This window comes from Lathamus discolor, chromosome 6 (genome assembly GCF_037157495.1).
Source record: "Lathamus discolor isolate bLatDis1 chromosome 6, bLatDis1.hap1, whole genome shotgun sequence".
Lineage (NCBI taxonomy): Eukaryota > Metazoa > Chordata > Aves > Psittaciformes > Psittacidae > Lathamus > Lathamus discolor.
In genome coordinates, this window is record NC_088889.1 from 14,828,291 (window position 1) to 14,851,034 (window position 22,744).

Consider the following 22,744-nt stretch of genomic DNA (forward strand, 5'->3'; position numbering starts at 1 on the left):
GGCCCCAGTGGGGACATGCGAGTCCCTTTCTGGGAGATACCCAGGTTGCCCCAGGAGGATGCTCAGCTTCTGGGTGGGTGAGTTCTCTGGGGAGGCTTGGGTCCCCCTTGGAAATGCTCAGGCCCCCCGCGGCCGGTGCTCTCCCCAGGGGATGCTCTGGCCTCTTCCGAGCAGTGTTCCCCGACGGGAACGCGGACCCCCGGGACCGGAGGTGGGGTGCGTGTCCCTGACTACCGCCGCCTCCTCCACGGCAAACGCTCGGGGCCCCTCCCGGCGATAGGTGTTGGGTTCGCTGCGGGGCTGCTGTGTCCGCTCGCTGTCCCGGGGACCGCGCTGGGGCGGGAGGCGGTGCCGGTGCGCTCGGGGCGGTGCGGCCCGGGAAGGGGCGGGGGCGGCTGCGGGCTGGGCTTTACGGCTCCGCTAGGCTCGGCTCGGCGCGGCTCGGCTCGGCGCGGCTCGGTTCGGCTCGGCTCGGCTCGGTTCGGCTCGGCAGGCAGCGCGGTGGCCGAAGCCGCAGGTAGGTGCGTGACCCGCGCCCCGCACCGCGCTCTCGGCCCGGCTTAGCCGGCCCGGCTCCGTTAACTCGGCCCGGCTCGGCTCGGCGGGGCTACCGCGTCCCGGCTCGGCCCCCCCTGTGCTGCCGCGGGTGGGCCCGGCGTGGGGTGTCGTGGGGCCGGCGCTGCTGCTTGTTGCGCTTGGGGGATGAGTTGGAGCCGGAGAAGTGCGAGAGGCTCCGGCTGCAGGAATGCGAGTCATTTCCTCCGCCCGCCGCCCGCGGGGAGGTGAAGGCGAGCGCACAGCGGCCGGGCTGCCCCGCCACGGCCCCGGCTCCGCCAGACCCTCGCCCGCGGTCTCTGCGTGCCCCGGGGTCGCGCTCATCCACGGGTCCCCTCGTCTGCGGGACGCCTCACCCCAGGGACCTCTTGCTCATGGGTCACTCACCCGAGCGTCCTGGTGCCCATGGGACGTCTTGCCCCTGGGTTGCGCTTACCCATGGGTCCCCTTGCCCCTGGGACCTTCTTGCATCTGGCACCTCCTCACCCACAGATCTCCTTGTCCCTGGGATCCTTTGCTTATGGGTCACACTTGCCCAAGCCTCTTGTCACCCTTGGGACCCCTCACCCCTTGGTCATACCCGTGGATCCCCTTGTTGACACTTTCCCGGGTGTCCCTTCATCCACAGGTGCTCTGACCCGTGGGCCACACTCACCAGTGGGTCCCCTTGCCCATGGGTTACACTCACCCATGGTTGCCTTGCCCATGGGTCCTTTTGCCTGTGGATAACACTTCCCCACAAGTCATACTCACCCACAGATCCCCTCGCTCCTGGGATTTCCTCACTTGCCCATGGGTCCCCTTGCCTGCAGGGCTCTCCACCCCTGGGTCACACTCACCCACACATCCCCTTGCCTGTGATACCCCTTGGTCATGGGTCACACTCACCCTTGGGCCACACTTGCCAGTGGGGTTCCTCACCTGTGGGTCCTCTTTTTGTGTGAGACCTCTTTTCTGTGGGTCCTCTTGCCCATGGGACGCCTCTCCCATGGGTCCTGTCATCTGTTGGTCCCCTCACCCATGGATCCTCTCACCCATGGGTCCTCCTGTTTCTGAGTCACAGTCGCCTATGGGACCCTGTTGTCCATGGGCCCCACTCACCAATGGGTCAGTCATGGGGGTGCTGTGGCTCGGGTTGCAAGCCAGTACCTGGTAGTGGCACTAATGGTCTTCTCTGAGTGTCCCACTGGGGATGCGAGTCCCTGCCAGGCTCTGGAAGTGGCGAGGATGAACCCACCCAGCTCTTAAATTGGGCTTTAACTGACATCGTGCCCTTGTGGCAGCGAGGAAATCGGGGCTGAGGCTTCCCAGGACCATGCGTGGTGTTCCCACGTCCTTTGACTTCCACGTGGGAGTAAGGCAGTGCCCGGCCCTGCGTGCCCCCTGCCCCACCACCTTTGCTGTCGTTGCAGCCCTGAATCAGCTTTTTGCTGCTCGTGGCTGATGCATTTCTGGTCATGAGGATGTTTTTATCTCTAAGCCAAACTCTGCTTTTCCAGTGATGCTTCGGCGTGGCACTGGGCGTGCGGAGCTTTGCCACTCTGCCTAATTCCGGGCCGGTTTGTGTCGGTGTTTTTCCATGGGGTTTGCTTGCCCTCTCCAATTCTTGGATGGAGCTGGGATTAATTCGAGCTCTCTTGCTTGAAAGCGATGTTGTTTCGTTTAAAACTCCCAGTCCCGAAGGCACGTTGGGGTTTGGTTTTAGGTACTGGCTTTTTACTATCGTTTTGTAGAGGCATTTCTTTTTTTAAACTGGGTTTATTCAGGCTCTTTAAGCCCCGAGTCTGTAAGCAATTATTCCATTACATGAAAGTCAGGACGCTGAAAAAGATTAATTCAGACCAGATGTAAAAATAAATGTGAATTTCAAATTAAGATGATGTCAGCTCCCTCCTGCTAAAAAAAAAGAGGCAGCCTTTGGACTCCAGATGGAGTATACAAATGATGGCGGTGGTTAAAATATCTGCCTGCTTCTTAATTGAGTTTTATGCTTTTTTTTGGCCTTGTCTGAAAAAGCAGGCTTAGGATATTGCTCAAACAACAACTAAAAAGCTTTTTCCCCCTTGCTGCTGGGGGAAAGGGAAGTTTATGGAGGCTCCGGTGTGGCTGCGAGGCTCTCCCAGCCAGAGAACCAGAGAGCGGCAATGCCGGGGGAGGACAAATCCCCCTCTGCCCGCTCCAGGGTTAAAAGAGAAAGTAGCTTGGTTTTGGTTTGGTTTTGTGGGATCTGGAGCTGGAGGCAAGGATGCTGCAGGGCTCTGGATGGTCCAGGCACGGTTATGTGCCATTTGGCATAAGACGGAGCTGGTTTTCGGGTTCTTAGCTTGGTGTAGAGCTCTTTGCGTCCTTTTTCTTATCCGCTCTCCGTGTGCACAAAGCACTGCATGTTCCCCAGAGTGGGGATGGGTTTGGGCACTGAGCCCATGTATGGGAATGGGCCTGGGAGCAGGGCATCAGGGATGGGGCTACCCAAAAGTGCTTTCCCCTAGGAAAGAAAGCCCAGGGCCAGAGCATCTTGGGTGGGGGTCCATGGTTTGGAAACTCAGGGATGCAGCATGGTGACACTGGCTCTTAAACTGCTTGGTGGTCCCGGGATCCCGCAGCCGAGGGTGAGGGCCAGACTGCCAAGGATTTATGGAGGCTGCTTGTAGTGTGGGCTGCAACTTGCCCAAGGAGAGGGGAGCAAAGGCAATACTTCACATGCATCCTTCAGAGGGGTGCCTGCAGTCCCAGGAGTGGCACCTGAGCTCTGGGAGGTTTGGGTTTGTTACTGGTGCTGCTTGGGGACAGTTCATAAAGTCCTCAGGGACTTGGTGAGGACAGGATCTGGACCTAGATGGGGGAGAAACAATCCCTCCCCAACCCAGTCTTGATGCCATGGATGCTCTCAGCAGATAATACTGTAGTCCTGAAGGCTCAGGCAAAGTTTGCCGGAAGGAAATAAAATGGAAGGGGCTGGTTCCGCAGCAGAAGAGTGAAGAGGAAGAGCAGGCGCCGTCCCTCCCTCACTGGAGCCTGTGCCAGGCGAAATCCATTTCTGTATGCATCCTCGCGGAGGCCGGGCGGCTTTATTTATATTTTAGTGCACCAAAGTAAGGGAGCGAAGAGGCCTGTGATGGCTCTGCTGTAGGTCACGGGCAGATGGAAAATCAGCACTTCCAGGCCGGATCCTGCTCAGTGCATGGCAGAAGGATGGGCTGGGGGAGCGGTTTCCCAAGCTGCCGTGGCTCGGCCCATGTTTCCTGATGCGCTGATGTGATGTCCCACGGGGCTTGGCCCCAGTGCTGGCTGTGATTGCAGCTGCGGCACAAACAGGAGAGGACAGAGGGGCCATTATCCCAGTTTGGGGATGATGCACTTGGCTTGGCCTTTTGTGGCTGTCCCTCGGGTGTCCCCAGCACCCACTCATCCTGTTGCTGTGGTCCCATTGCAGCAGCCAAAGGGGAGGAAGAGGAGGAGGAGGAAGAGAAGGAATGTTGCAGAGGTAGAGACAGGTGAGCTCCTGGGGGAGCCCTCCTTGCAGAGGGTTTTTGGATACCTCCAGCACTTGGGGGCATCTGCTGGGGCTGGCCCCCGGCTGCCCAGGCTGAGTTTCCAGCATCCAAATAGCTTTTGTGGCGGATGAAGTAATGTAATATTTATAACCGAGTCCTTTTTCCCAGTGAAGGTCTCTTTCATCTGCCTCTCTTCATTAGGAGGAAACTGTTGAGTTCATGGAGAATTGGAGACAATTTTAATTACGGGGCAACCGCAAGCAGGAATTAATCTAGCTTTTGGGTTAGTAGAAGCTGCATTAAGTGATGGCCTTAAAACTTGTAATAACAGCTCATGCATACCTGCGCCCTGTGATGTGGGGTAAAACCGACTCTAAACACTTAAAAACAAGAAATTCCTGCCCTGTGAATTCATCTTCCCATCTTGCTCTGCACTTCGGGCAGCCTCTTGCTGCTGGATGGCCTGTGCCTATGTGTGGGTCCCACGCGGAATCCCTTCTCTCACCCCTGTTGTGACTGGGGGGGACTGGAACAAAAACCTAGTAATGGGTTAGAGACCCCATGGGGCAGAATTTTTTATTTATTTAAATTAATTTTAATTTATTATTTTATTTATTTTGGCAAGGGAGGTGAATTTGGGTAACAGAGAAGAGGGCTGCATCTGCTTGAGCCTAGGGATTGTGTGGCTACATTGAGTGGTTGGCAGTGTGGTGATCTGGTGGGTACCATGGGGGTACAAACCTGACCCAAATCCACAGGCAGAGAGACTCAGATGCTGCTTTTAGATGTGATTAAATATGTGGAGGGGGGGAAGATACGCTGCACATGCAAACCAGCCTGGCTTCACAGGCACAGAAGCTGCGTACTTGCTTCTTTGGAAGAAAACCCCACCTCAGCTGACAAGTTCAAGCAATGTTAAATCCCCAACCCTGGAACTGCATCCAAATGTATATTTCCTATGAGGGAGCCTGGCACACTGCTCCAGCACCTCCGTCTGGACTGCGCTCAGCCTCTGCCTGCCCTCGGCCGTGTTTGCAGGACCCCGCGCTGAATAAATCCCCCGCCGAGTCAGCAGTGGCAGCCCGAGCTGCTTTTCCAGGCCCGCAGGTTTATTGCATGATGTTTTCTTTACAGCAGAGCTTTGTGACGGGGTTTATCCCATGGCAAAAGTACAAGGGAGGGAGATGTTATTCCAGCAGGCTGGGCTGAAAACCACGGTGGATCGAGGAATTTTCTCTGCATCGTCCTGGAGTTACAAAGCACATAAGGCATTTGCAGTGCCTTCCTATGGTATCTTAATGCTGTTCTCCCTGTAGCAGGGAAAATGCAGCTGGAAGACCTGGATCTCTGGGCACTGCGAAGGCTGATCTGTGCCCGAGTCCTCACTCTGAGTGTTTTCTCCAGTCAACTTTGCTCTCTGGATAGAAAACCCTTTGCAAAGCTGCCCAGGCTGGAGGTTCTCACTCTGGCTGTGGTGGGACCTGTGGCACCACCCCAGTGTGGCGTTCCAGGGGGGCTCTCCCTGCAATCCAGGGTCTTTCCAGCTTGGAGCCGGATATGTGTGTGCTTTTTAATGGCGCTTGCGCTGGAGCGACTTGCTGAGGGCAGCGGCGCGGGGTCCCAGGGAATCAAAGCTGACATTGTAGGAATGAGGAGCAGATGCTCGGAAAGAATTTACCAGCGTCTGGCCGAGGCTGCTGGAGGCACATCACCCTGCAAGGGGCTTTGTGTGCCCACTGACTAAATCGGCCACAGCTCCAGCTCGCAGAGGGCTGGCAGAGCCCCAGGGGATGCTCCTGGAGCTGAGGGGGTCTCACAAAGCCGCTGTCCTCCCCTGTGGTACCCTATGTGGTCATCTCATGGGGTGTTCTCATTCAGCAGCATTTTCTATACAAATAGCAAAATACATGGTTCTTTCCCTCAGGTGTTTCACTTGCTTTTGGAGGTAGGGTCCTGCAGAGCTGCTGCTGAGGGAATGTTTTCTTTGGCTCTGGCAGTGCTGTCCCCATCAAGCTGCACGGTGCCCATGCTCTGCTGATGCCAGCTCGTGTGTTTTAATCCCCGATGCTCAGTGACCAATTCATGCTGCAGGAGGAGGAGTAAACATATTGATTGGCATGGGGATGAACAGCCCAGGGGGTGCCAAGAGCAGTGTGGAAGCTCTCCCGGCAGATGCACAAGCTGCACAGTGGGGCCTGATGCCCAGCTTCTGCCTGGATTTTAAAGGCAGTTTGGAAGCAGCGAGGTGATGAGCTGTGACACTGGTGTTCTTGGCAGTGTCCCAGAAACTTGGTTCCATTTCGGTGTACTCTTAAGAAGGTGTTTTCCTAAGGTATCCCACTATGAGCAGAGCATGATGCAGAGGTGGTAGTGGAGGAGGCACCCATTCCCAAACGGCTGCTCATTCCTGTTGCAGGGATGCTGTGGGGCCTCAGGTGTGCGGGGCTGATGCTGTGGTGCTGGCAGCAGAGAATAGCCTCCTGGTGATGGGTTTACCAGTAAATCTGGGTGGGCTGTGCTTCTGGCTGTAGTCCAGAGCCCATGGGGCTGGTGGGAAGATGCTGTCCTGCACCCACTGGGGCTGCAAGAGAGCTCTGGGTGGGAGGAGGGTGCTAGAAGGTGCTCCAGGGCATGGCTGCTTTGAGCCCTCCCTACCATGGCCCATGCAGGCTGCTTCACGCCCAGCCCCGTGTCAGTGCACGAGAGGTACTGGGTGCCTGGCTGGGGCCAGGATGTTTGCCAAATACCTTCAGCCCCGTTTTGTTCACTGCTGTGATTTTTAATGAACCTTGAAACCAACCCATCTGCTGCGCTGTTTGCTCCCAGTTGGGATCAGTCGTGCCTGGGCACAGCCACGATAAATGGATGCAACACACAAATGCTGTGCATGGATGCAGTACGTGGTGGCCACAATGCATAGACACAATGCACAGCTGCAAGGCACAGCCACAATGCATGGATGCAGTGCATGGCCATGATGCGTGACCACAATGCACGATACAGTGCATGGCCATGATGCATTGCTACATGAATGTAGTGCATGGCTATGATGCATGGATGGAGTGCAGAGGTGGAATACATGGCCATAGTGCATGGATGCAATACACATCCATGAGGCATGGTGCAGTGCACAGCAGCAATGTGTAGATGCAGCATGCAGATGCAACATGTGGCTCTGGTGCATGGATGCAGTGCACGGCCATCATGCATGGATGGAATGCACAGATGCAATATATGACCACGAAGTGCAGATGCAATGCACAGCTGTGAAGCATGGCCACTGCATGGATTCAGTGCTGGGCCATCATGCACAGATGCAGTGCACAGATGGCCATCAGACATGGGTGCAATGCACGGCTACTCTGCACAGCTGCGCAAGGCCTCTGTGGTGCAAACCCAGAGTGGTGCAGCAAGAGAGCATCACCTCTGGATTTCCCAACTTCTGCAAAACCCCAGTAACTACCAAACAAAAAGTCACCTCAGGGCACGTTTTCCCCTGCTGTACAAATATGCAAGTTAAACTGTTTTGGAAGCCAAAGGCATTTTCATTTAGACCAAAGCAAATATTTGGTGGAGAGGGAGACACTATACTGTCCTTGGTGCCAGCGTAAATCTATGGGTTAGGAAAAGGTGAACTAGTTTAGAGTTTAAAAATCCTTGTTCATGGTGTCATGTGTGTGTTTGCGTCCCTGGGAACAGTCATAGGGTAAAAAGTGCTTAAGGAATATTTGCCCTTGAAAATAAGAATTGGCTGAGGTTAGTGCTAGGGCAGATTCACCCCCTCAGCCCCAGTACAGATTTAGGCAAATGCTGTGAAATGGCACGAGGCAGCGATTGCCATCTTCAAATCACCGTTAGTGCTTGGGTTGTTGGATTTAACCCCCGTAAAGAGCTGGAGCTGGGGGGAATGATGCAGGAGGGGACACAGGGTCCTGCTCTGAGACCCGGCAGCGGCCCCTTGCCTTTCTGCTGCTGGCAGCAAAACCTCCCGCGCGGCCGCACTGCTCCTCTCCGGCAGAGCCGGGTTTGTTCCCAGCAGACAGACTGCTGGTGTTTATAATTATGCCAGGAAAGCCTTTTCTGAGGTTTTTCTGAATTTGAGCCGGGAGAATAAATCTGCTGGGTCAGGTTTTCTGGGCTCGGCTGGCATCCTGCGCTGCCCTAACCGTGGCGCCAGGGTTGGGATACAGGGTGGCCGTGGTGGGGTGCATGCAGAGGTTTTGGGGGACACCCGATTCCAGAGGGTCATGGTGATGGGTGGGAAGGGTGCCTGCCTCGGGATGTGGGAAGCTGAGGGTGCCATGCACAGGGCTCAACCCCCCCATCTCGCCTGCAGGGATGGCGCCCGCTGGGACCGAGGCCACCCCGGCCCACTGGTGAGGTGCCCGCCGCCCACCCCGAGCCCCAAGCCCGGACCACGATGAACAAACTGACCTTCCACAACAACAGAGTCATGCAGGACCGCCGCAGCGTTTGCATCTTCCTTCCCAACGACGACTCCCTCAACATCATCATCAATGTAAGGCAGCACAAGGACCAGGGTAACCCTGAGCACTGACGCTTTCATCACTCCCGGGGGCTTGCAGCTGGGTGCATTTGCGAGCTCTGGTTTTGCTTCTGGTTTCAATCTGGAGCCTGCCTGCTCTTGCCCTGCCAGAGAAATGCACACGAGTTATTCCCTCTGAAAGCTGCGGCTGCATTTTACACTCTCCTGCTTCTTCTCGACTCGATGTGCTGCTGGCAGACCTGTGATTTTGGGCGGGGGACCTGCTGCATGTCATCCCACCGGGAGGCATGATGCGGAGTGGGCAGTCTCTCCTCCCTCAGTCCTCACCCCACACGTCCACTGTGGATGGCAGTTCAGCCTCTCATACCCCGGTGAAGAAACAGGAGAGGTTTGGCTCTGATTTGGATGTAGTATGAAATGCGAAATTCCCAGGTTTAATTTTTTTTTAATTCACCACCACCAAAATTGTATTTTCTGCCCCAAAGCCATCTCCCTGGTGCCAGGCTGGTTGCAGTGAGGTCTCCACTACCCACTGCTGCTCTCAGGCTGCCCCATGCATCTGTCCTGTGCATGCCATCACTGGGAGAGCTCTGGTCCTGCACCCCAGGATGGGACCCTGCTTTTGGGGACTTCCATGTTGGCCCCATGGAAAAACGAGCCCCACAGCCCAACCTGTCACTCCCCTGCTCCTGCCTGAGGACGCTGCGGCGGGTTTGGTGCCTGCCTGGCTCAGCCACAGACGCAGGAGGGACTGTGTGGGTTTTTGCAGGTGAAGATTTTGTGCCACGAATTGCTGGTGCAGGTGTGTGACCTCCTGAGGCTGAAGGACTGTCACCTCTTCGGGCTCAGCGTCATCCAGAGTAAGTCAGGGGCTTATGCCGTGGGTTTGGTGCCCATGGCCAGTCCGACCCAATGCCATCACGGCTCATTATGGCACGATGCCCCTGAGTAAGGGGTGCGTGTTTGTCCAAATGTGGATGCAAATATACCCAGCCCTTTGGTGGCTTCTCATTAAGTGACAGGGAGGTTACGGACCCCCCACATCACCCACTGATGGGCCAGGGCAGGGCTTGGCGGGATGCAGGGGGCACAGCGGGGATGCTGATGCCAGCTCTGTCCCACTCAGACAATGAGCACGTGTACATGGACCTGGCCCAGAAACTCTACAAGTACTGCCCTAAGGAGTGGAAGAAGGAGGCCAGCAAGGTCAGCGGTGAGGTCTTGCATGGAGAGCTGACGGCAGTAAGGCCACCTCTGTCCCCGTCGCAGGTCACTTCCAGGAGATGGGAATGCAGCCGAGGGGTGGGAGGGGGCACTTGGCTGTTAGCCTGCACGGGGTGGGGGGATGGGCATGCAAAGTGAGTGAAACCCAGATGATGCTTGATGGCTGTCACTGCAAGTGCCACCGTGTGCCCCCGCTGGGGACGCGTCCTCCATGCTCCCCACCCTGGAGCTGTGAGTTTTTCCTCCCTTACTTCCTTACACTTCAGCAGAAGTTCTAAGCTGTCCCTTCTTCTCCTTTCGAAAATCGAGTGTTTGGGGGTTTCCCCCCAAAGCACCTTTTAATTATTTCATGGCAATGTGCTGATTGGGTGGGTGTGAAGGCTCCTGTGCTGGCACTGAGAACAGGGCTGGTAGGTGAGGGGCTGGGAGGGGTGGAAGAGGGCCAGCAGCAGCACCTGGGGGCTGCAGCCCCCTGGGGATCTCAAACCCAGCCTCCTGCTTCTTTAAATCCAACCCCCCTTTGTGCTTCAGCACACTGGGAGACAAAAAAGCGTTTAAACTCTGATTCGGGGAAAAAGGACGAGCAGTGTTAGTGAGTGAACTCCTCCCTGGGTTTTTTTTGGGGGGGGGCAAAGGGGTGGCCATAACAGACCTGGCCCCGGGCAAGCAGAGGCAAGGGGCTGGGGCGCGATGCTGTGGTCTGCACAGGAGCCCTGAAAATCTCCTCCTTCCAGGGGATCGACCAGTTTGGCCCTCCCATGATCATCCACTTCCGAGTGCAGTACTACGTGGAAAACGGCAGGCTGATCAGGTAGGGTGCACCAACCCGTCCCACAGTGGTGGGCACCCCCCGGGCTTGGTGGGGAGAGCTGCTGGGGGTGCGCACCCAGACGGACCCCTGGCTCAGAGCCTCAGGATGCCACGGGATGCTGCTGGCATCCCAAAACCTGGAGCTGTTTGTGGCAGGGTACTGAGCGGCTGCTCCTGCCACCCGCTATGCAGGGGCACATGGGGACACTGCTCCCAGCCAGCCATGGTGGAGCCTTTTGAGGGGCTGGGGCCATCGTACTTAGGGCACAGCCTGATTTTAATGCACACGTGTGCCTGTGGCCACATGGGAGCTTCAGGTCCTGTTTTGGGGAAAAAATGATTTTCAGGGTCTTGGGCGCGTGGGGCCACAGTGGCATCTGCAGCCCCGTGAGGATGCTTTTGGAGGGGTTATTCATCTGCAGGAGGCACTGACTGGAAATTTGAGCACAGCAAAGCAGCTGTCATTTTGCACCACCTAATGGGATCCGGCTTTAATGAACGGGGGAAAGGGAGCAGCCAGCCCCGCTCCTTCTGTAAGATCTTCCCACCGGGAGGAAGGTGCCAGAGTTGTCTCCCACCTCCTTGTCTTGGTCATGAGTGGGTGTCCTGCTGGCTCCCCTCTCCTCTATCGTCTGCTGTCCCCACAGTGACCGGACCGCACGCTACTACTACTACTGGCACCTGCGGAAGCAAGTGCTGCACTCGCAGTGTGTGCTGCGTGAGGAAGCCTATTTCCTCCTCACCGCCTTCGCCCTCCAAGCCGACCTGGGCGACTTCAAGCGCAACAAGCACTGTGGGAAGTACTTCGAGCCCGAAGCCTATTTCCCTGCCTGGGTAAGCGAGCTGTGGTGGGGTCCCCACTCTGAGCTCCTGTGAATTATAGAATCATAGAATAGTTAAGGTTGGAAAGGACCTCAAGATCATCTAGTTCCAACCCCCCTGCCATAGGCAGGACACCTCACACTAAACCATGTCACCCAAGGCTTCATCCAACCTGGCCTTGAACACTGCCAGGGATGGAGCACTCACAACCTCCCTGGGCAACCAATTCCAGTGCCTCACCACCCTAACAGGAAAGAATTTCCTCCTTATGTCCAATCTAAACTTCCCCTGTTTAAGTTTTAACCCGTTACCCCTTGTCCTGTCACTACAGTCCCTGACGAAGAGTTCCCTCCCCAGCATCCCTATAGGCCCCCTTCAGATACTGGAAGGCTGCTATGAGGTCTCCACGCAGCCTTCTCTTCTCCAAGCTAAATCCCCATGAGGCTGCTGATACTGGGCTGCTCAGAGGCTTCCCAGGCAGCCAGCGTTCCTGCTGCCTTCCTATCTCTGTCTTAGTCCCAGTTATTAATAACCTGTGACAACTGTGAGGCTGCAAATAGCTGTGGGCAGGCAGGGTTGGGGTTGGTGTGGTGGCTTGGGCAGCTCATTGCACTGATGGGGATTTCCCTGTGCACTGCAGAGATACTCACAAGGGCTTCCCTATGTGCTATGTGCCATCATGGCACCATCCCGCCATCATCAGGTACAGCCCTTTAGGAACTGGTGTCCTCCATTGCAGCAGCCATGGTGTAGGCAGCTCTTGGGGTAGTCCTGGAGGGAAACTGAGGCAGAGCACAGGGTGACAGGCAGCCTCACATTACCTCCGAGCATCGGGCATAGCTGGGTGCTGGGGCAATGCCATCCCAATGATTTTGCACAGGAGAGGAGTAGAGAGTGGTCCTGTCCCCTGTGGCACAGTAATGCCAGACAGTTCCCATCTGGGACCCCACAGCAAGGACACGGTGCCAGCCTCTGCAGGGTACCCAAAACCAGGTCTGTTTATTACCAGACTAGTTAGAGAGGAGTGGTGAAGAGCTTCAGAGCTGTGTGGGATATGCCCTGGGACCCCAAACAGCTGAACCTCCTCTGTGGTTCCCTACAGCCGGGGCTACCTGCGGATGCTGGCAAGTGGACCGTTCATAAAGTTCTAGCCACCACTGCTCATTTTTATGTGATTTCTGGGTTTTGCCTCCAAATCTGCCAGCTTCTCTATTTTTCGCACGTGTCAGTGAGGGGTGATGGCCCCAGGGCTATGCTCCCATGGGGAACATGCACGATGTCCGTGCATGGCTCTCCCTGCCCTGGCATGAGTGTCACCAGTGGTGTGAGCTCCACGGGCCAGGCACGCTGGGAAATACGCATTTCCCAGTGGGAACTCCTGTTGACAAGAGCTTGTTGGCTGCTGTATCTGTTTCATTTTTGCTTGCAGGTCTCTAGAATAAAGCATATTGCTCCAGTTCCCCTTTTCCCTTGAAATCGCCGCTGTTCAGGAGTGCCAGGGCTGGCATCCAGCCCCAGGCAGCTCCCGGGGACAAGCTTCTCTTCTCCTCCAAACAGGTGGTTGCAAAGAGGGGCAAGGACTATATCCTGAAGCACGTCCCAAACATGCACAAAGATCAGTTTGCTCTGACGGCCTCCGAAGCGCACCTCAAGTACATCAAGGAGGCTGTCCGGCTGGATGATGTGGCTGTGCACTACTACAGGTTGTACAAGGTGAGCCCCAGCCATGAGCTCAGGCTGGGGACTGCGTTCGGGGCTGCTTTTTACTGAAAGGAGCAACTGCCAAGCAATTTCTAAGGTATTTTGGGAAGAGCTGCATTTGAGTTGGGACTCACTGGCTGGAGCAGGGCAGTCTTGAGGGCAGTGCTTTGCTCCCAGAGGCAGGGAGATGCAGCTTTATATCATCCTGCCATTTTCTACCAGTTATGGAGAGGCGAGAGGTGGCCAGGGTGTGGGGAAGTAGCTCTGGGGTTTCTGTGATCTTGTTTTTTGGTATCCCCTCCTTAAGAAATATATGCTGGAGTTTTCTCCTGGGAACAGGGAGACTTGTTTGCTGGGTGCTGGGAGCTAGTGCTTCGCAAACCATTCTATAGCATCCTTAAGTTAAAGAGAAGAACCCTTCAGGAGAGCACAGCGTGCTGGTGTAGGAGAACATCAGGCTCAAGCATAAAAGTGCCCCAGCTCTGTTTCTGAAGGTCCTTGCAAGTTTTCTGAGGTTAAACTGCTTTTCCAGAGCCTTAAGATGGCGTGGCAGCTGCTTGGGGGTTGAGACTGGGAACTTGTGAGAGGATGTGACCAGGCAGTGTGTGTGCATTATTAATTAAACAGTTGGACTTCATGATCTTAAAGGTCTTTTCTGACCTAAATGATTCTATGATTAATGTGGCACCTACCACATATGGCTGTTGCTGCTGGATGGGAGGTGGGGGGATTACAGGAGGATACCTTGGTTGGAGGGCAGGGAGCAGATTTCTGCACTTCATGCTGCAAATGATGTATTTTTCCTCCTTTAGGACAAAAGGGAGGTTGAGGCCTCCCTAACACTGGGGCTGACGACACGGGGCATCCAGATCTTCCAGGTAGGCAGCTGAGGGAGGGCAATGGCGCGGCCCCCTCCCTGCATGGGCAGCCCCTGCCAGCATCCTCAGCTGGGCCCGCCTCTTCTCTTGTTGCAGAACTTGGATGAAGAAAAGCAGCTGCTCTATGACTTCCCCTGGACAAACGTGGGAAAACTGGTGTTTGTGGTGAGTGCCACCATCCCCAGGCAGAGCATCTCTGCCCGTGTCGCTCCCGGGCTCTGATTTGGGCACGGGCTGTTGTTACACAGCACCTCAAGCAGGATGATTGCAGTGCGGGTGAAGGGGTTGATAGGTGGGCTGCAGCAGGAGTATCTTCCTCTCTGGGGCTGAAGTCCTCCCTCTCCCATACAGGGCAAGAAGTTTGAGATCCTGCCGGACGGGCTGCCCTCGGCCAGGAAGCTCATCTACTACACGGGCTGCCCGCTGCGCTCGCGCCACCTCCTGCAGCTGCTCAGCAGCAGCCACCGGCTCTACATGAACCTGCAGCCCGTGCTGCGCCAGGTCCGCAAGCTGGAGGAGAATGAGGGTAGGTGCCCCTGGGGCGTGAATCCCACCAGCACCGGGCTCCTGCCTGTTATGAGGTCCTTGTGCCAGCCCCACGGCTGGGAACAGGTCAGGGGGTGGCTGTCCCCACCTTGTCCCCCTCGACTGTGCATCAGCACGCCCTGGCCCTGACTAACCTCTCCTGGATGGCGGGATGCCCGAAGACCCTCAGGCACTGCTGTGGTCCCTGATGGCCCAGTTCCTTCCAGTGCCTCAATGCAGCGATTCCCAGTGCCCCATGTCTCATCTCCAAGCTCAGAAAGCCCTTGAGCAAGCATAAGATCTTCTTCCTCTTCCTCCTTTTTCCACCCCTCATCTTCCTCTTCCCCTCTTCCTCTTCTTCTTCCTTCTTGTCCTCATCTTGCTTCTCCTTGTCCTCTTCATCTTCATCGTCCTCCTCCTTATCTTCTTTGTCCTCCTCCTCCTCCTCTTTTTTCTTCACCTCCTCCTCATTTTCTTTCTCCTCCTCTTCTTCCTCTTCCTCCTTCTCCTCTTCTTCCTCTTTCTCCTCCTCCTACTTTGAAGCAATAGCACAGCACAGAGCACGGCAAGTTTGAGGCTCCCCACCATCCCCACCATCCCCAGGTGCCACCAACTGGGCTGGCCACCCTGCTGGGCTTGGGTGACAGTGCCCCTGGGGACCAGGGTGCTCCAGGGGGTTGTGGTGCAGGCTGCCACATGCTGACAGCGTGTCACTGGCCTCGCAGAGAAGAAGCAGTACCGCGAGTCGTACATCAGCGACACCCTCGACCTGGACATGGAGCAGCTGGAGAAGCGCTCGCGGGCCAGCGGCAGCAGCACCGGCAGCGTGCGGCACAAGCGCCTGTCCCGGCACTCCACTGCCAGCCACAGCAGCTCCCACACCTCGGGCATCGAGACCGACCCCAAGCCCAGGGAGATGGGGCCCGAGGATGGCTTCTCGGGCGCCGGTGCCCACCGCAAGCTGAAGACCTGCAGCTCCATGACCAGCCATGGCAGCTCCCACACCTCTGGGGTGGAGAGCGGTGGGAAGGACCGTCTGGAGGAGGACTCCCAGGATGATGGTGAGACACCAGCTGAGTGTGAGCTTTCCAGCTTGGGTCTCACCAGGTAACTGGGGTTGGAGAGTGCTCGGGGGGTGCACATCAGTGACTTGCCCCATCTCGTCCTTGCCTGCAGAAATCGAGATGCTGGTGGATGACCCCCGGGAGCTGGAGCAGGCTGGTGAGATGGAGGTGAGCCCCGACATGTGCGTCTACATCACGGAGGACATGCTGCTGTCGCGCAAGTTCAATGGGCACTCAGGTAAGGCGGTGTCTGCTTTAATTTCCAATTTCGCAATGCAAGTCACACCTTCGGTGTTCAGGAGAGGAAATCAGCCCGAGCCGTCCTTTTGGGACACGGGGAAAAGCCGTTTGCCCCGCGGGTTGAAGGCGAGGTGGGGTAAACTTGGTGAAACTACAAAAAGAAGGGGTTTCCTGGGTAAGGTGCAGGTTTGACTCGGAGCAGGACCGATGCTCTGTGCTGCTGCCCCGTGGCACAGGGGTGTGTGTCCAGGCTCAATGGGTTATTTGGAGATGGCAGGAGCTGCCCACAGGTGATGGACATAATTTCATTGATGTTCTCAGTTGCTGACCCCCACTCTCATTTTTATGACAACTCCTCACTTGTTCCCACGAGCATGAGCGCTGTTATAAAATCATAGAATCATAGATTAGTCAGGGTTGGAAAGGGCCTTAAGATCATGCAGTTCCAATCCCCCTGCCATGGACAGGGACACCTCACACTAAACCATCTCATCCAAGGCTCTGTCCAACCTGGCCTTGAACACCGCCAGGGATGGAGCATTCACAACTTCCTTGGGCAACTCATTCCAGTGCCTCACCACCCTTACACAGTAAAGAACTTCTTCCTTATATCCAATCTAAACTTCCCCTGTTTAAGTTTTAACCCGTCACCCCTTGTCCTGTCACTACAGTCCCTGATGAAGAGTCCCTCCCCAGCATCCCTATAGCCCCCCTTCAGGTACTGGAAGGCTGCTATGAGGTCTCCACGCAGCCTTCTCTTCTCCAGGCTGAAAAGCCCCAACTTCCTCAGCCTGTCTTCATACGGGAGGTGCTCCAGTCCCCTGATCATCCTCGTGGCCTCCTCTGGACTTGTTCCAGCAGTTCCATGTCCTTTTTATGTTGAGGACACCAGAACTGCCCACAACACTCCAGGTGAGGTCTCACAAGAGCAGAGTAGAGGGGCAGGATCACCTCCTTCGACCTGCTGGTCACGCTCCTTTTGATGCAGCCCAGGATACGTTTGGCTTTCTGGGCTGCGAGCGCACACTGAAGCCGGCTCATGTTCATTTTCTCATCGACCAGCACCCCCAAGTCCTTCTCTGCAGGGCTGCTGTGAATCTATTCTCTACCCAACCTGTAGCTGTGCCTGGGATTGCTCCAACCCAGGTGTAGGACCTTGCACTTGTCATGGTTGAACTTCATAAGGTTGGCATCAGCCCACCTCACAAGCGTGTCAAGGTCCCTCTGGATGGCATCCCTTCCCTCCAGCATATCAACCAGACCACACAGCTTGGTGTCATCAGCAAACTTGCTGAGGGCGCACTCAATCCCACTGTCCATGTCAGCGACGAAGATGTTGAGCAAGACTGGTCCCAACACTGATCCCTGAGGGACACCACTCGTTACCGGTCTCCAGCCAGACATTGAGCCATTGACCACAACTCTTTGTGTGCAGCCATCCAGCCAGTTCTTTATCCACTGAGCGGTCCATCCATCAAATTGATATCTCTCCAATTTAGAGAGAAGGATGTCGTGTGGGACAGTGTTGAACGCTTTACACAAGTCCAGGAAGATGACATCAACTGCTTTACCCTTGTCCATCAGTTCTGTAGCCCCATCATAGAAGGCCACCAAATTGGTCAGGCAGGATTTCCCCTTAGTGAAGCCATGCTGGCTGTCACCAAGCACCCTGTTGTTTTTCATGTGCCTTAGCATGCCTTCCAGGAGGATGTGCTCCAAGATTTTACCAGGCACAGAGGTGAGACTGACTGGTCTGTAATTCCCCGGGTCTTCCATTTTCCCCTTCTTGAAAATGGGGGTTGTATTTCCCTTTTTCCAGTCATCGGGAACTTCACCTGACTGCCATGATTTTTCAAATACGATGGCCAGTGGCTTAGCAACTTCATTCGCCAGCTCCTTCAGGACCCGCGGATGGATTTCATCGGGTCCCATGGACTTCTGCACGTTCAGATTTTGAAGATGGTCTCGAACCAGATCCTCTCCTACAGTGGGCCCAAGGTCTTCATTCTCACAGTCCCTGCATCTGCCTTCTAAGACCTGGGTGGTGCAGTCAGAGCCTTTGCCAATGAAGACCGAGGCAAAGAAGTCATTCGGAACCTCAGCCTTCTCCAAATCCTGTGTAGCCAGTTCTCCCGAGAGCTTCCGGAGGTGGCCTACATTGTCCCTAGTCTGTCTTATATTCACTACATAACTACAGAATCCTTCCTGTTATCTTTCACATCCCTGCATTATCACAAGTGTGAGCCTGGTTTCTCCAGAGCTTTGCTCAGAGAGTTGCCTGCATTTCCAGTTCTGTGCTGGGAGCTGCTGGAAGGTCTCATGGGGTGCCAAGCTCCCTGGGGACAGCTTTGTATGCCATTTTCTTGCAAATTTGGGATGCTTTGTAGATAACATTGGTTACAAGTGGAGCTGTTGGGGTGAAGGCTTCCTGTGAGCTGAGGGTGCGTTTACCCCAAAGCAAGGGCCAGCCTGCAGGGGCAGCAGGCATGGATCCCAAGAGAGCTGAGAAGCCTTGAAATAACCATCACATCCTCCTATCTCCTCTGTGCAGGGCTTATTGTGAAAGAGATCAGCTCCTCCACCTCCAGCTCCTCGGAGACAGTGGTGAAGCTGCGGGGACAGAGCACTGACTCCTTACCCCAGGTACGTGGTGCTGGTGAGGCTTAGGCAAGACCTGAAGCCCTGCTGGCACTGGGGTCTTGGGTTTCCCTGACCCCCTTGGTTCCCTGTGGGGTTCTGAGCCTCCCCTCTGCTTTGCCCAGACAACGTGCAGGAAACCGAAGACATCAACGGACCGGCACAGCCTGAGCCTGGATGACATTCGGCTCTACCAGAAGGACTTCTTACAACTGGCCAACCTCTGCCAGGACACAGCCCAGAGCTACACCTTCGGCTGTGCCCATGGGCTGGAGGAGGAAGGGCTCTACTGCAACGGCTGCTTGGCCCAGCAGTGCATCAACATCCAGGAGACCTTCCCTGTCAAAAGAACCAGCAAATACTTCTCGTTGGATCTCACCCATGATGAAGTCCCTGAGTTCGTCGTCTGAGCACCACAGGGGGCAGGACCAGCTGCCCTCCCCCTAGGGGGAGGCTGGGGCTCCCTGCCCTGCATCGGGGCTGTCAGTGTCGCCTTTCCCCCACCCCACACCTCTCCCTGCAAACCGAGGCCGTGGAAACTCGGGGAACACCCCAGCAGTGGGTGGAATGGAGTCCCCGGGCATGGCAGAGTCCCGCCGGCGGTCCCCCAGCATCCTTTCTCCTCCGGATGAGTTTGTGCCAAAGACAAGTTGTTTTATTTCAGCTGGGAGAAGCACGACTTGTTGGAGCTCGCAGGAGCCAGCCCGTGTTTTCTCACTGCCTTGTGGCGAGGTGGCCTTTTCTCCTCCTTGCCCCCATCCTCAGTGCTGCCAGTGGCTCTGGCAGTGGCTTGGTGGCAGCCGATGCTGGAGAGAAAGTGCCAGACTGTTGTGTTCAAGTCAAGCCAAAGAAATGTAAATACCCTAAAGGCCAGTATAGGGAGGGAGAATTAAGCAATAACCAGCTGGGGATTGATGAACCGTGGAGGAAGGCGTGGCCAGCAGCATCAACCAGAGCATCAGCCCAGTTCTTCCAAAACCACGTGCTGGAGGTGAGGCCAGAGTGATCCCAGCAGCGTGTCTGGGAGCTCTCAAAGCCATTTGCAGCTTTGTTTTTGTTCTTCTTTTCTCTGAGAAAAAAAACCCAAAACCCAAAAACACCCACCCAAGAAAGCCAAAAGCAAAGGAGGATGGAAAAGGGTAGGTCACCTGTAAGGATATTGCAATAATGCATCCCAGACTTTGAATATGTAGAGATTACATATATAAATATATCAAGGTATGTATGTTTATATATGTCTGGATCTTATAGACCCATTTGCATTTTACTTCTGCCCTAAAATACCTTTTATACAAAGGATCTGCCTCTCTTCTTTAATGAACCATATAAATAATCATATTTTTTTCTAAGCACTAAGTGAGAAAATAGACTTTCGTCTTGAGAAGAATATGTATGCAACCGCGTTGTAATTGTGGCTCTTCCTGGTGCAGTCTCTGTTGTATTTTACCAAGGCTTTTCATGCGTCTTTAAGTTTCTTAGAGTTCAAATAGATCTGCTAAAGAATGATGGTGATGTGCTAGAAAAACCCAAGGGTGGCTTCCGAGTGTGTCCCAGGGAAGCCAGCCTGCCCAGATGTAATATTTACCATCGGTACCAGAGGGTGAAGCATTACAGCAGCTAATGCAGCACAATGACTTTTTAGTTGATATTTTTAATTAGAGTTTAGTGATTGACAGCCAAAGTTTTGCCATATTTTGATATACCACCTTTTTTTAACTGGAAACTTTTCTTAAAAGAAAAAAATACTATTTTATAAATAAGCACAACCTTATTTTTATAAAAAATGTTGGGGGAGAGAGCCAAGAAGGGAGAACTGATACCAAAAGAAACGGAGCGTGGCTGTTGGCGCAGTGCAAAACCCCTCGGTGTTACTGTGATGTGGGAGCTGGTAGGGGAAAGCTTCAGGCACTGCTGTGGCCCTGCACTATGGTACCGTGGCACAAGCACAGCGTGTCCTGATCCCAGCTCTTGATCTCACCCAGCACAAGGGATATTATTGGAAATAATAGACAGCCAAATGCTGGCAGAGCAAGCAGGAAGATGGTGGCCCCAAAAGCTGGTTTTTATCCCACCTAAAGCTGCCCAGGGCAGCTGGAGGGATGCTGCCTATGGGGCTCAGGCCTATGTGCTTCGTTCTAGTTTTGGGGGGACCACAGAAAACACCCGAAAAGCCTCATTTGTGGGTACCACATCTCAGAGTGGGATGCTTGCATTTGGTAGCAGCAGCCCCACTCCAGACCCTTGTCCACAGCCAGGTTTGTGGTTGCCGGGTGGTGTGTGTCTGCCATGCATGGGCTGGTATGGTCAGGAAAATACCCTAAATTCATCCCCAGCCTCTTCTTTTCCCCTCTGCCAGCCCCTGTGAGGCAGTGGGGCTGCAGCACTGACCTGGGGTGTCCTGCTAGCACCCCTCCACCAGCAAGTCTGGGGTGCCCTCCATGGGACACTCACCCACTGCTCTGCAGAAACACATAGCCAGAGGGACAAAAAGGGTAAATCATGTAAAGAAATGCCCAATGATGTTCAGAAAGCATTTGGGGTGTGTGTGTGTGAGCAGCTAAATCAGGGCTTCTCGTTTTCTTCTCCTGCCCTATTATCTCATAGCTGAACCTGGAAGAAAGCAGGGTTTGGGGTGCTAAGGAAGGCAGCAATGGAGCTCACCCCTGGGCAAATGGGAATGGGGCTGTGCCAGGGAGTAGTGGGGGGGACACAGAGGTGCCATTTATTCCGCAGGTGGCCAGGGTGTCTGCAGGGTCCTGCTGGGAATGGGGTGGCAGTGCCTGACTGCCCTTAGTGCCACTGCCCCTGCAGTAATGAGCTATCTGTCTGCACGAATGAAATAGTCCTTTCTGTGAAAGGATCTTCCCATCAGGGCGATGGGAGAGCCAGTGACTGTGTTGTGAAAGGGAAACACAGGGAAAGCTATACAAAAACCCCGCAGCGAAATCATTTTGTACCAATGAAGTTTGTTGTGTGCCTTTTGCGGTACGGCTGGAAATGACAATAAAGTGACAGTTGTTTGCATTGCTTTGACTGTTGGTGATTTAAAATGCTGCGAGGCTGAAGTGAGTGATGAAACAACGGGTGAGTTTAACAAATGTGGTAGATTTATTGTGCTCTCCAGCATCACCTGGCTCTGGAGAACAGGTAAAGGCAGCAGGCTCTGGTGGGGGAATTGATGGGCTGATCCTTTCCATCCTGGTTTTTGGTGATTTCTAGGAAAGGAAGGACCAGTTCCAGCCTGTCTCCAGGCCCCCCCAGCCCTGGTCCTCCCCAGCCCAGCCTGCCAGGGCTTGGCTCCCCACCCCGGGCAGTGGGAGAGTTAGTAGTCACCAGCGTGATGAGGGAGGTGGTCCTCTGCCTACTGCGCTCCTCCCTTTAATCACCCTTTCTCCCTCCTCCTCTGCTTGGAGCAGGCTCTGCTTAGGGAGGATGGGATGGGTGTTTGGGAGCAGCACCCAGGTGAGTTTCCACGAGGGAGGAAGCTTCACCATGTTAAAGATGTGACCCTGCCCAGGATCCTGCCCGAGAGCCCAGGATGGCATCCGGCCTTGGGCCGAGCATTAGGAGGCTGTCGGAGCTTCCACCTCCTCTTGAGGCACCTGGTGGGGATTTCCCAAGGCCCCAAGCTCTGTGAGTGCCTGGACAGGGAAACCTTCATTTTCTCTTTCCTGAGATGACATTTTTGGCTGGCATGTGTGGATTCTCCAGTGTCTGATAGAGGGTTTGTGCTGCAGCCTTCCGCCTCCAACATGCAGGGCCACCTTCCCATCTCCCATGCCACCAGTGTTAATTAAACTTCTCACAACATAATTAGCCAGGTCTTTTCTTCTTCATGTTGCCAGCTTTGCTGATCCTGGCACCTACTTCCTCCAGCCAAGGAAAGCTGTTACGTAAGGTACTAATAGAATCATAGAATAGTTAGGGCTGGAAAGGACCTTTCCACATCCTCTTTCCCAATTTTCTGAGCATCTCTTTATCCTCAGCGTATTGATCCCCTAACACCCAATCCACTCCTAATTGCTGAGATGCAAGTGGTAGGAAAGATAAAGGCTGTCTGATGTGAGGAGTTCACTGTTACTAGGAGCAAAATCCTGATTTCCTGCAGAGGATGAAGATCCTCTTCTCCCTTGGGGAAGCAGCATCAGTAAAGCTTCCTGGCTGGCTTCTCCAAGCATGCTGCTGACCTGGATGTGACTCTGTGCCACCCTAACGCTGGTACCATGGGAGCTACCAGCATCCCCAGGAGCCTGGACACCCCTGGAACCTGCACTGGAGCCTGCCTGC

General features: G+C 54.9%; 1 protein-coding gene across 4 annotated transcripts; it reads left to right on the forward strand.

Annotated features, from left to right (window-relative positions):
* The first annotated feature begins 404 nt into the window (after nt 1-404).
* Nucleotides 405-21,481, forward strand: FRMD6 (FERM domain containing 6). 4 transcript variants are annotated; one of them, XM_065685293.1, is made up of 14 exons: nt 405-521; nt 8,386-8,568; nt 9,326-9,416; nt 9,683-9,825; nt 10,515-10,591; nt 11,238-11,424; nt 12,970-13,125; nt 13,926-13,991; nt 14,088-14,156; nt 14,343-14,517; nt 15,242-15,577; nt 15,693-15,818; nt 18,372-18,463; nt 18,583-21,481. In XM_065685293.1, exons 2-14 carry the CDS (start codon nt 8,470-8,472, stop codon nt 18,865-18,867), a joined length of 1,902 nt encoding a protein of 633 aa, XP_065541365.1. In that variant the 5' UTR covers nt 405-521; nt 8,386-8,469; the 3' UTR covers nt 18,868-21,481. The 4 variants fall into 4 exon arrangements, with proteins under 4 accessions (XP_065541365.1, XP_065541364.1, XP_065541366.1 ...); XM_065685292.1 differs by having other exon boundaries at nt 406-517; XM_065685294.1 differs by having other exon boundaries at nt 406-517; nt 9,683-9,762.
* Nucleotides 21,482-22,744: the final 1,263 nt, after the last annotated feature.

What these genes read in the sequence shown, in the direction of transcription:
- FRMD6 (XM_065685293.1), top strand. Translation starts at nt 8,470, where the DNA reads ATGAACAAACTGACCTTCCACAACAACAGAGTCATGCAGGACCGCCGC. An exon ending in TGGGAAAACTGGTGTTTGTG is followed by an intron (nt 14,157 to 14,342) that starts GTGAGTGCCACC and finishes TCTCCCATACAG; the next exon opens with GGCAAGAAGTTTGAGATCCT. An exon ending in GCACTGACTCCTTACCCCAG is followed by an intron (nt 18,464 to 18,582) that starts GTACGTGGTGCT and finishes TGCTTTGCCCAG; the next exon opens with ACAACGTGCAGGAAACCGAA.